This window comes from Petaurus breviceps, unplaced genomic scaffold (assembly GCF_028583685.1).
Source record: "Petaurus breviceps papuanus isolate PSGF00001 unplaced genomic scaffold, PetGlider_PUasm1.0 90865, whole genome shotgun sequence".
Lineage (NCBI taxonomy): Eukaryota > Metazoa > Chordata > Mammalia > Diprotodontia > Petauridae > Petaurus > Petaurus breviceps.
The window spans coordinates 15,557,893-15,571,506 of record NW_027187367.1 but is presented as its reverse complement, the minus strand read 5'-3'; the positions used below and the strand labels follow the sequence as shown (position 1 = coordinate 15,571,506).

General features: G+C 46.2%; 1 protein-coding gene across 1 annotated transcript in view; it reads left to right on the top strand.

The window, feature by feature from the left end:
* Positions 1-750: 750 nt before the first annotated feature.
* KCNK5 (potassium two pore domain channel subfamily K member 5) overlaps positions 751-13,614 on the top strand; it is a 63,638-nt gene continuing 50,774 nt past the window's right edge. The window contains exon 1 of the mRNA XM_069073615.1: positions 751-1,411. Within this exon, the coding sequence (XP_068929716.1) occupies positions 1,226-1,411 (186 nt within the window). The 5' untranslated portion in view covers positions 751-1,225. The remainder of the gene's footprint in view (positions 1,412-13,614) is intronic.

Here is a 13,614-nt window from a genome sequence, read left to right as displayed (position 1 = left end):
GAAGAAATTGAAACTTGTGTAGGTCACCCAGGAAGTAAAGCCTAAAAGGCAAGCTACACCTTCGGGGGAGAAATGTGCCTCCCAAAAGCTACCATTAGAAGGGAAGGTTCCAGCTAACTGGGACTGAAGCTGTAGGTAAAACAGAATTCCCCAACTGTTCCCAAGGGACTGTTTATTGTTTTTAAGGCATTGGAAGCCACCTGCTTCTACTGGGTACTCCAGCCTTGCAACCTGCACCTTCTTCTCTGGCTCACTTTCCTTTCTCTCCATCAGTTCCATTCCTCCCCTTTTCTGTTCCCTCCCCTCCTTTCCTCCGGGAGGTCTCTAGCACCCTTGGAGGAGAAGCGAAATAATGACAATTACAAGAACCTACACTAATACAAATATAATAATAGGGATGCCACTGCGCTCAGGCAGGTTCCTCCAGCCCAACTCCCAACATTTACCCCCCAACCCCCTACACCTCCACCTTCTCCCGGGACTGGGTGCAGGGTCGGGGTAATGCACCTGGGTTATAGGTGCTCCTAAGCCGCTTCCTCCGGAGTCTGGAGGAAGAGATGGCTAAGCTTCCTTCCAAGTCCAAAATTGTAAGTGTTAAACTCTAAATTCCACCTTCTCTCTTCTCCCCCCACCTCCTTTCCCGCCGCCAGCCGACTGGCCCATCAAGGCGGGGCGGGGCCGACTTCGCTCCCTCCCTTCAGTCCAGGGCTGGGGAGGGCGGGGGAGCCGGCTGGCCCCTCCCCGGGCCCGGAGGAGTGCGGCTCGGGGCCGCTGGTTAAAGAGGCGCAGGCTGGTGAGGCGGGCGCAGTGTAAGGCAATAGCCGGGTGGCGGGCGGAGAGGCAGCCCACGTGTCTCCTCCGTAGAGTGGGACCTGGAGCGCCCACTTCTTTATCTCAACGCAGAACCGGCCCTTCCCAAAGCCCGCTTCTGTTCTCAACCCACAGGGTTGTGCAAATCGAGGGTCCTTCCCCCCCCACGGATCACTAACCCCCAGCAACTCCAGAACCCCAGGCGGGCCAACTTGGCGGAGAAACTTTGCCCTGGGAGAGGCGCTCTGAGAGAAAAAAGGGGTACTGCGCATGCGGAGCTCCAAATTCAAACAGCTGTTTCCAGAGGCTGCGAGGGAGGGCGGTGGGGAGCATTGGATTTGGGGGGCCGCTTGCCCCTTGCACCGTCCACCCCTAGTCTGGCGCAGGCTGGGAGTGACCGGCCCCCTCCGGAGCCATGGTGGACCGGGGACCTCTGCTGACATCGGCCATCATCTTCTACCTGTCCATCGGGGCGGCAATCTTCGAGGTGCTGGAAGAACCGCACTGGAAGACCGCCAAGGATAACTATCACAGTCAGAAGACCCAGCTGCTTAAAGAGTTCCCGTACCTGGGGCAGGAGGGCCTGGACAAGATCCTACAGGTAAGCCTGGGCAGCCAGCCGGCCTTGGGGTCCTGGATAAGCTCGGGGGCTTGCTCTTGCTTTTTTTGGGAAGGTGACTCAGTCTCTCCCTTGTCCCGCCCTAGTGGCTCTCCCCATCTTCTAGGAGCGCCTGTTCCAGGGCTTGAAACATATAGGGATGGTGGGGTGCTGACACTTTGAAGCTTTAGAAAGGGATTGCTAATAGGAACCTCTCTCCCTTCCCCTTCTCCTGTAATATTCTCTTGGATTCAAGCTGTCCCCTTTCCTCTGGGATTATTATTCCTCCTTCTGAATGAGCTCAAAGCCTGGAAAACCTCCTGGGGAGGTGGGGAGAAAGGACGGACCTTCCCTGGGACGATCTAACTTTGGAGGCTGAAGGGAGTAGTGTCCCGTCTGGAGATCAATTTAGCACAACACTTTTCAAGCGCCTGCAATGTACCAGTTACTGTTAAGAAGCTGGGGGAAATACAAAGATGGGCAAAAAACGAGGGAGCCCCCGCTTTTTGGAAGCTTTCTATTTACTAGAATACCAGGAAGGGTTCGGAGCTCTTCGCATCCAGGGACATTGGGAGGTCCGCTTTGACTAGTCCTAAGGATTGACCCTTCCTTGACCCTGGAATTGGCCCTTTCTGAGCTAATGTGTGCCGCCAGTCCATCCCTCTCTGAGGAAGGGCTGGAAGGGAGGACAAAAGCTTCTGATCGTGCCTTGGAGCCCTCCCTGCCAGCCCTGGGGAGACCTTGAATCCCCTCCCCACTCCGGTGCTGTGAATCGTGCGCGGTCTTTCCTCAGCAGCCCACGTGAGGCTGGGGTAGGGGTTGGGGGTGCGAGGTGCAGTGCAGCCCCGGGGCTCTGGCTCCCAGACCCTGCCTCCACGTGCTGGCCTGCGGAAAGCCTCCACTCTCCCAGCGGGGCCTCAGGGGAAGGGAGATGGGGAACAGGGGAGCAGGTAGGATGTTGTGACCTGATAACTTTGGAGCAGCCGGGGGCGGGTAAGGGGAAGGAGGACACCCTCTGGGAGATGGGGTCTATGGGGAGTCGGGGGGGAGGGGCCGGGGCAGGCTGAAATGAGAGGTTAGTGACCTCACTTCCCCAGGCGCCTTATCTCCCGCAGACACTGGGGCTTAAAAATACTACTGTTGGAAAGGAGGAGGTTAAAATGCAATCCCCCTATCTCCCCCCTCACCACCAAAAGCCAAAACAGAACAAAAAGAAAACCTCCTAAAACTGAGAGCCCCCTGAATCGCCCAGTTTTGCTCCAGGCATAGCCCCCGAGGTTCTTTCTTGAGGGACAGCACGGGGACTGAGGGTGGATAGCACTAAATGAAGGCGGGAATGGGAGTGGGGGGGCCTCTAATCTTTGGTCGGTACACACCCCATCGATCCCGCTGACCTCACTGTTCGAGCTGCCAGCCGCCCATTCTGGGTGGTGCTGATCTTTCGGGGGTACGAGCGAACACAGTGCTAGCATGGGGGGCAGGGAGAGACCACTAGCAGTCTCTTTGCTCTGGGGTCTTCTAACGACCTCGGCTGCTGGTCTGCTCTCCCCTCCCGTTCTCCTCCTCCCTCCCCCCCCTTCCCCCTGTGCCTGTGGACAATGGGGGGAAGAAGCCAAGGGGACCTGGGTAATCCTTTGATTGTGCAAAGTAGAGTGTGGAGCTTTACTGCTAGGCTGTTTGTGTAAGATTAGGGTCGGAGTTGAGAGGAAGACTTGTTTTCCCCTAGTATTTCCTCGGTGTTACCTTGGACAAATGGCACACCAAGCCTCAGGTGCCCCATCTGTAAAATAGGGAATGGAAGAAGAGAATAAACTCAACTCCCGTCTGAGATTCTTAAAGCGATAAAAGCAGCGAACTTTGTTAGAGAAGCTCCCCACATATTTCTTCCAATCTTTAGGAATCCAGTTTCTAGTTTCTTCAAGTGTCATAGTGACCGAGGTGGTTCATGCGGTTGAGTAGAAGCACTAGCAGAATTGGCTTGTGTAGACATGCCTTCTCTAGAGAAGGAGCCAGAGAGGACTCTGCCTTTTCTCTGGGTCTGTTGGGGTGAGGGTGACCTACCAATGGGGTTCCACAACCTTCTAATGTGCCAGGTCCTAGAGAAGTCAGAGATGGAGGATTGGGGGTTCAAAGTGGGGGCAGGGGAAATCCTTGGATAGTTCATGGGGAAGAGAGTTTTGAGGAACCAGTGATTGTCAGTAAAGACCTTTACCAGTTTCACTTACTGGAGTTCCTAAGAGCGATTCTGTTACTCTCAACTACATTACTGGTCTCAGCTGACTTTGGGGGGGGGGGGGGGAGGGAAGAGGGAGGAGAGTATCACTGAATGATTTCCCTTGAGGAAACAATTTCCCTGGAAAACAAGGTTTTCGTGTAGTTTTCTTTACCTCTTTGTTTTGGTGGTGGTTGGGGGGGGTGCACATCAGGAAAGATTATAAAGTCTTGTTCTCCCCTCTAAACGTTTCCCTTTTAGCTGCTACAGGACTGTGATAGGGGAAGGAAGGAAAAAATCCAAGGCTGAATGTGGGAAAATAAATTTCAAAACATGAAGGGAAAAGGGAGGGGGGAGAGGCAGCTGGGTACAGCTGCTGGTGGTACTGCAGCCGGCTGGCTTCCTTAAGGTGTTTGAACAAATAAAATGCCTCTTAATTCTGAGATCCTGCTAAGACTGTAAACAGAGCTCCGGCCCTCACTATAAAGTGGGCAGGTAACTTGAAAAAAGAATTTGGGCATCAGTCCAGGGCTTTGAACAATGTGATTGAAGAACATCATGGACACGTCCACACATGCACTTTTTCTCTTCTCCTTACCCCCCCCAACTACTGACCCCCTTTTTAGTTAGCATCTTTCCCACCCAACATAAATGACCCAAGTGAAGTATTTCACCAATTTCAATTTCCCCTGTGCTAACCTGTTCATCGCCCCTTTATGGTGTGTGCTTTGGGCTAAGGAAATAGTTTAGGGAGAGAATGAAAAGAAATCCTCTTCTCTGGGTGGTAACTGGGCATTTATTGCCCACCTGGCCATTTCTGAACACAAGAGCACTTTAAGGACCAAGTTTTCCTGTTAAATCTCAGTAGGATGGAAATTCCTTGAAGGTAGGAACTGGATTTTGGATGTTTCCTTTTTTAAGGTCTTTATGTTAACAGGGCCTCAAACATAAGCAATAATAAGCAGCATTTTATCTAGAGTATTATCCAGAATATTATCAGCTAGGTGGCAGAGTACATAGAGCAGTAGATGTGGAGTCAGGAAGACTCCTTCCTGAGTTCAGTTCTGGCCTCAGACATTTACTAGCTGTGTGACCCCAGCCAAGTCACTTAACCCTGTCTGCCTCAGTTTCCTCATCTGTAAAATGGAGGTGGAGAAGGAAATGGCAAAGCACTCCATTATCTTTGCTAAGAAAACCCCAAAATGGGGACAGGAAGAGTTGTACACAACTTAAATGACTCAACAACTTCCTGATTTAAAACTCCATCCATTGCACCATCTAGCTGTTTTGGACTGTGTAATTCACAATTTCAGAAACATTTATTCAGTACCTATAATGCCCAAAGTCTTATACAATGTTCTTAACCTCTCCAACAGAACTTAAAACCGAAAGGCACAGGAGAAGAGGAGACTGGGAAATGAAAGGGGGAGATCATTGTGGGTGGGGGGAGCAATAAGGGATAGCAATAGGGTGTTTTATCCTTAGCCACATAAAGCATCTCATTTTATAGATGGCTATTTGGAGTTTGATACACCTTCACCTAGAAAAACTTTCCTATCTTCCTGGTGCTATGATTTGAATATACTGTAGAATGCTAGATTCAGACCCAAGGTCATTACTTATTTCCTCTGTGACCTCTGTGCTGATCATTTTAAAATCTACTTCTCCGTCCCAAACCTCTCTGCTGACCTTCAATCTTGCATCTTAGATTATGTAGTGAACATCTCATAGTGGATATCCCACGGACATCTCAACATAGTCAAAACTGAACTCATTATCTTTCCCCACAAACCCTTCCCCTCCCTATCACTGCCCTGGTGCCACTGTCTTCCTAGTCAACTGGGCCTGAAGCTTAGGTATTATCCTCATTACCTTCTCTCTTCTCTTCTGAGGTTGCCACCGCTCTATTGCATGCCCTTGTTCCTGACCTCACACCTGAACTATTGAAACAGTCTACTGGCTTTGGTCTTCCTCCTACAAGTCTCTTCTTTTGTTTATCTAAACTTCAGGTGTGACCATGTCACTTACCTGTTCAGACTCCAGTGACTCCCTATCACCTCTAGAATTAAATGTCAGATCCTTTATTCAGCATCCAAAAGTCTTAATAGTCTGCTCACCCCGACAATTTTTCCGATCTTACTCTTACTTAGTTTCTACCTTGTTGATGTTCTATCGTGTCTGATTCCATAGTGTTGTTCAGTCATGTCCAACTCTCTAAGATCCCATTTGGGTTTTTTGGGGCATTTTTTTGCCTTTTGGAGGGCAATTGGGGTTAAGTAACTTGCCCAAGGTTACTTAATGGTAAAAAACGGCTAGTGGTTTTTTTTGTTTGTTTTGCTTTTTTTATGTGTTAAGTGTTTGAGGCCAGAACTGAACTCCGGTCCTCCTGACTCAGGGCCACCTAGGCGCCCCCCATTTGGGGTTTTCTTAGCAAAGGTACTGGAGTGATTTGCCATTTCCTTCTCCAGATCATTTTACAGATGAGGAAACTGAGGCAAACAGGGTGAAGTGACTTGCCCAGAGTCACACAACTAGTAAGTGTCTGAGGCCAGATTTGAACTCAGGAAGAGAAGTCTTCCTGACTCCAGGCCCAGCATTCTATCCACTGTGCCAAGTAGCTGTGGCTACTCCTCTCTGTACACTGTGATCCACTGACTCTCCTTCTTGCTGTTCTCACACGAGACAATTCATTTCCTGGCTCCGAGCATCTACACTGCTTTCTCCTTGCCTGAATTTCTCTTTCTCCTCATCTCAAGTCCAAGATAAAATCCCATCTCCTACAGGAAGCCTTTCCCAATCCTCCTTAATTCTAGTGCCTTCCTTCTATTCTATAAATCTCTGATTTATCCTATGTAGATCTTGTTTGTATAGAGTTGTTTGCCTTTTGTCTCCCTCATTAAATCATTAGCTCCTTGAGAGCAGGAACTGTCTTTTGCCTTTCTTTGTATGCCCATCCTTTAATACAGGGCCTGACACATAGTAGTTACTTGACTGACCTACGTAGGGCAAGTTACTTCAGCCCAAATGTTTTCATCTGTAAAATGAGGGGCTTAGGCTAGCGTGCATTTTTAAGGCTACTCCAGTTCTAAATCTATGATTCCAAGCACTTATTTTATTTATATTAAGTAATCCTCCTAATTTCCTTGGTTTTTAGAATGTTCTTATACTTAATTTTCTTGCCTTAAAAAGAACTGCTTCTCCCAGTTTTAGGTGTTCTGCCTTCCTCCACTCTTTCTTAATTACTGAATTGGAAGAGGCAACTGGGACATTTGGGACGAAAAGTACATTCTGGTTTCTAGACTTGTCTCTGCTTTTCTGTGTCTCAGTTTCACCACCTGAAAAATGGGGGTTACAGTCGAATTAACCCTCCTCCCTCACTAGATCCTCATGAAATTACCCCAAGGTAGGAGCCAGAAAGGGGTTTGCCCCAGTATATTAGCAAGTCAGCCTTCCCCAATTAAGGCATTAAACCGATTAACTTTGCTTTCCAAGTCACTTAGGTACTCAGTTGCTTTTACTGTGTTTAGTAAATGAGGAACTGGATAGATTGCAAAGTCCCCAGAGGCAGGGATTCATTCTTTGTAGGGGATATCCCATCTTATTTTAACAAGTTTGTATGGAACTACCCAAATATCCCTTGATTCCTCCAGTGACCACAGTTGTGTCTCTTTTTGACCTGGCACTCATTGTCCATACCACAGTTTAGCACACATATGTCTTACTTGTTGCATATATGAATCTTGTTTCCCCAGCTAGGCTTTGTAAACTCCTCAAGGGTAAGCCAACCTCTCATTGTAATTGTATTTCCTTTTGGTGTGCTGGGCTCATAGATTAGCTCAGAAGACATATTAATAATCTTTCTACTCTCTCATTTCTACCCCCTTAAGAAAAACCCAACCCATAATGTTATATGTGGGAAACATCTATACCAACCAACAAGCATCATTAAAGGGGTAAGCATTTATGAAGTACCTACTATGTTCCAGACACTATGCAAAGGTCATTTTATAAATATCTCATTTGGTCCCCACAACAACCCCAAGTGATAGGTGCTGTTATTATCCCCATTTTATAGTTCAGAAAACTGAGGCAGAGTTTAAGAGACTTGCCTATGGTCATATAGCTTATATGTGTCTGAGACAGGATTGGAACTTGGGTCTTCCAGGCCCAGCACTCTATTCCCATCACCATCAGCACCTTCTCTGTCAGGCACAGTGTTAGGGCATAGTCATATAAGACAAAAGTGAAACAGTCCCTGCCCTCAGAGGACTTATCGTCTATCCTGGGCCTGCACAAAATATGGTCCAAAGGTTTCTTGTCTATCCCTTTCAAGTAAATTAAGGACCATCCTTGATCCAAGATAATCTCTGATGCTAACTGGGAGACTTTAGACCAGCTACTTAGTCATGGTGCTTCTTGATGCTTAAATTATAAATGTGTTAAAAGGTGTATATACAGTAATTCTCTATGTAGAAGGAATTGCAGGAATCTCCAGAGGGTATACTCCTATCAAAGTCATGAACTACTCAGGGAAATGAGGTCTTCCCATGAATTGAGTAACTGATAGTCATTTCAACTGTGTTGAAATCTATGATGCATTGGGCCATTTCCCAGTCTTTATATTGCATGAGAATGACCAGGACTTTTTTAAACTGGGAGACATTGGAAATTCTTGATCCTGAATTGGAATTCTCGTTTTAGGGGAATGTAAGTATGGTAATGATAGGAGAAGTTAGTGTTTAGAAAAGGAAACATAAAAAGTTACTCTCACAACTGAGGGCAGCAAAGAGTAAAATCTAATCTAGTTAAATGAATGTTTTTCTTATTAATTGAGATTTTACCATGTTTTTTTTAAATGAAAAAACAAACAAATGTAGGTTTTTATATTTTTGAGAATTTACAAAAATTACTACCCAGTGAGAACCATAATCAACTCCAGGAAGGGAATTGCTGAGAAGAGAGTATTTAGACTGAGTAGTTCATCCACAGGTTTAGAGCCAGAAATATTTCCCCCCCACCCCATTTTATAGATGAGGAAATTGAGGCCTAGTGAAGTGATTTACCCAAGATCCAGACTCTTGACTCCAAATTTACTCTTCCCTCCATTGCTCCAGGAAGCCTTTGGGGGGAGGGGAAAGGGTTCCTGTGTTCAGTGAGGATAGGTGGGATGGGGAAGATGGTGCCTATTGCCCCTGAGAAAGGGGTGGGGGTGTCACGGTTTATTTATAGTCTGGCACTAAAATGAAACAAAATCGCTTGGTTTGGGTGCTTTGCTTCAGTGACCCTGACCTTAAGCCAAGAGCTTTCATCTTTGAGCTTGGCTGGGTTGCTGTCTGATCTGGCTAGGTCTCTGAACTCTTCCCTTCCCCCCCTCACTCCCCCCTTTTTCCCTTCTTTTGGTGGTGGTGGTGATGAAGTGGGGGAACGGGATGTAGAGAGATTGCCAATGAAGATTTGTGTGACAGGCACCCATGGTGCCAAGATCAGCATGCCAGAGACCCTCATTTCAAACTGAGACTTTGTCTGAGTCAAGGAGCTGACTCTTAGAGGAGGTGGAATGGTGGACTAGGATGGGGGCAGGCATGAAGTATGGGGAGAGGAACACAGGAAGTGAGGTACCCAAATAAATCTCTACTCCTTTCCTTGGTGTTGCTTTGGCTGAGCGCTGGAGGATTTCACTGAGGGTCAAAGGCATTTGGAGAGTTTCCCCAAGCAGGGCTGGAGATGTCTCTCCCATAGGGCCAGGTCTTTGGGGTCTGGGAGTGGGGAGGATGGAAGCAAGGGTTGAGTATGTTCTCCTGGGAAGAGAGTGTCTGGTGGACCCTGGGGAAGGGAGAGGAGGGACAGGAATGAAAAAGGCCATGAATGATTCTGTATTCACTTCCCTCCCTCCCTCTCCATTAGCCACAGCTGCCCTGGAAGCTTCACTGATGTCCCTCCTCTGAACTCTGGCTGATTTTTCCCCCTCAAGAAAACATCCTTCTGTGGGAATATTCTTCCTCCCCCCCTTTAGAGGTGTCACTATGAGAACACAAGGTGATTTCCCACCCCCACTGCCACTGGCAGCTGGCTTGCTTTCTTTTCTTTTTTTAAATATAACTAGTTGATAAACCAACAGCATCTCTCTGCAAGGCTGAGGCTGTACTGGGGACTACTCCTCCTTCCTTTCTCTACACCCCCCCCCCCCAGCAGACCACTGAGCAATATGTTTCTAATGGAAATTTTTTTTTATCCTCTTTTTCTTTGAGTATTAACTTCATAACCAAAACCACCCAAAGGAGCTCCTGTAGATCAGGGGTTGGAAGTCCTTGTGTGTGTAGAAAGCCAGTCTAGGAGCTTGGAGACCTGACTGATCTCTCCCCTGACCTGACCCCTGCCTCAGTGACTCAGATTTTATGAAATGATTTGTCTGGTTCCCCTTTGCCCCTGTTTTATTCTGCCTTCTATCAATCATCTGTGTACAGATTTCATCTCCCTGTTAGATTGTGAGCTCTGGAAGAGCAGAGACTGTATCGATTTTCATCTTGTATCTCCAGCATGTTTTATTTTTTGTTAACCAGACCTATGATTTTCTTAGAACTGGGAGCTCCCAGAGAGAAAACTCCTGTTAATGTAAACCTGTAATTGCTCTATTACTTAAAGTCTCAGAGAGTTGTCTGAGGCACTGAGCAGTTAAGTAATGTGCCCAAGGTTGGTCACAACCATCAGATGTCAGAGTCAGAGGTGGGACCCCAGGCCTTCCAGAATGAGCCTGACTTTAGACACTCCACTAGACAACCAACTTAAACTTTTAGTCAAGTGTTTTCAGTCGTGACCCCATTTAGTGTTTTCTTGGCAGAGATACTGGAGTGGTTTGCCATTTTCTTCTCCATCTCATTTTACAGATGAGGAAACTGAGGCAAACAATGTTAAGTGACTTGCCCAGGGTCACACAGCTACAGAGTGTCTGAGGTCAGATTTGAACTCAGAGAGATGAGTCTTATGACTCCAGGCTCAGCACTCTATTTAGTGCACCAACTTGCTACCCAACTTATACACAGGATCATTGATTAAAGGCTGCATGGAACCTTAGAGGTCATCTAGTACAGCCCCTTCATTTACAATTGAGAAAACTGAGGTCTAGAGAGAGGAAGTGACTTGTCTAAGGTCACACAGCTAATTTGTTTTAGGTGAGATTCCTAGCTTGGTCTTCCTGACTCAAGTATGCCATCATGCCTTTTATTCAGGTACATTCAAGCTGGTTTGTTTTTTAAATTAAATCTTTCCTTTGTGTAAAAAAACAATTATTTTTCTTTTCTTTCTCCCTTCTTCTGCTCCTTGTGAGGATTGTGTGATGACTGAAACTTCTCCCTGTGAAATTATTTCTAAATAAGCCTAACTCTTAGGAGAGGGGAGAGAGGAGGGATTTCTCTATCTTGGAGAAACTCTAATCTCAAGCTTCCCTTCCTGCAAAATGGGAATCGTGATAATTACAATATCTGTTTTGGGAGGCAGAAAAGAGGGCTGGACTTGGAGTCAGAGGATCTATGTTCAAATTCTGGCCAAGTCATTTAATCTTTGTCTCTGTGAATAGAAGCCTGTTCTAGAATCACTGATTTATAGAGAGCTTTAAAGTGTGCACAGAGCTTTACCAGCTCTCTCACTTGAACCATCTCTGTGCAGGAGTTTGGGTTTCTATTGTTGGAGGGTTGGTTGGGTAGCTACCCCCCCAGTTATGGTATTCTATACTTCTGAAAACTTTACCTGAGGCCAGAGAGTTTGAATGATTTGTTCAGAGTCAGATAGCCAGTGGGCTAGTTAGGTGGTATGGTGGATAGAGTGAAAAACCTGGAGTCAGGAAGACTGGGTAAGTCACTTAAAACCTGTTTGCCTCAGTTTCCTCACCTATCAAATGAGCTAGAAACGGAAATGGCAAACCACTCTGGTATCTTGGCCAAGAAAATCCCAAATGGGGCCCAAAAGGGTTGGACACAACTGAAATGACTGAACGTAGTCAGAACTATCACAGGTGGGAGGTCAGCTTTTTATCCATGACCCCACAATATTTTTCATACAGTAGTTATTATGCAGGTATTATTGTTCTTATTTTAGACCAATAAGGGTAAGAGAGATTAAATAACTTGTTTAGAGTCCCACACTTCATGGCAGAGGCAGATTTTGAATTGGGTCTTACTGAGAATGGGGTTGTATCAAGCCTTGCTGTCTTTGCAGTAAGGGAAGAGTGAGCCTGAGGGTATAGGGCATTGTCCAGGGAACAGGGGAGCAGGATAAGGTGTGTGAAGAGGTAGAACTAACCATTCGGGGTGTCTTATCTTCTGACTGGAAGATATATGTCCTTCCCCCCCCTCCCCGCCCCAGTCGCTACAGAGGCTCAGCTCCACCCCATCAGGTGCTTGCTGGGCTCTAAATTCCCTGTTGAATCACAAGTGTGAGGGAGGCTGCCTTCATAGCCTTTTTAAGTCAATAATAAAACCCTCTATGTCTTGACTATAAAGATTCTGCTACCACCACTATCCCTCTTTCCCTGACCTGCCCTTATTTCAGGTCTAGATGAAATACCCACAATTTTCTTCTTACCTCCCAAGAAATTTCTCTCCTCTTCTTTCAAAGAAGGTTTGAAAAGCTTTGGAAAATTGGAGGCTTTTTGCATCTCTGCCTTCCTTCCAGCTGGGCCTCCTCCCCACTGCCTCTGTTCCAGGCCTGGCCTGCTTCAGCCTTGGATTAACCCTTCTGTTCCTGGGGGAATCTTTAGCCCCTTGACCTGACAAGACTGGTTTTGTACATGGTCAGAGTGATCGGTCATGCTCTCAGATAAGGGATTGGGGAAGGGGGGGAGAAGACACTAACCAAACACCTCTTCTCCCCTAATATACCTTAGAGCCTGTTGGAATCATCAGTCTCAGAAAGCCCATTCAGTCTTGGTTTTAAGTTTGCATCCCTTTTAAAAATCTTTTTTCTAAATAGTTAGGTTTTCTTTGGTGGTGTTTAGCTAGGACTGTGTAAATTCTGTTAACCTTTAGTAAGTACCTTTTACCTCCTCCTCCATCCCTGACATGTCTAATAAGTAGGTAGTTGTACCTTTTCTGGGGAGCAAGACTTGCTTTTTGGGGGAAGTTAAGATATCCTTCCCCTGGGTCTGGGAAGGAAGGATCTGGGAAGTCATGATCAAGGATGGTCACACAGATCTATCTTCCCCATTGACTCTTGGCCTCAAAAGTGTTAACTATCCCTGAGAGCTACATTCAAAGAGGTGGGGGAAAGAATTTTTGTTTAAATGTTTTATTGATGTCCTTTAAGGAAAAAAAAAATCATTTCACTCCCTAATGAATGACTCTATCAACATCTTTAGTTTGTTTACCTTTCTTCTGAGGGGTGGCAAGAATGAATGCCTCTCCATCAGGCCCCATAACTGATCACTGAATTAATTGATTAGAGTTGTCTTGTTTTATTCACAATATTGTATGTTTATCATGACAATTGTTTCTCCAGCTTCACACATTTATTCTTCAGGTTCTACTAATTTCATTCTGCATGAGTTCATTAAAACCTTCCGGAGTTTCTTTGGTCTAAGAGTCATTGAGCCATGGAGTTGATGGTTTAGGCTAGGTGGGAGGGGGACCCTGTGGCTTCAAGGCCACATGTGGTCCTCTAGATCCACAAGTGCAACCCACTGACTAAATCCAAACTTCACAGAACAAATCTTTTTATTAATTTACTAAAAATCCTTTTATTAAACTTCAGAGGCACAGAGAGGGAGAAAGAAGACAGTTTTTCCTACCTCACCTGGATACTGACTTTTGCTTCATATTTGGTACAGCAATGAGGGTAATTGGAGTCAGTATCTGCTAGTGTATCCTCTCTCCAAACAATCTTGTAATCATTCTGTATATACTCATTGCATGTATATGAATGAATGAAAAAAGCCTTTAGGGGCAGCTAAATGATGTAATAGATATAGCTCCAGCAAGTAGATAGATTTGAGTTCAAATTAGCC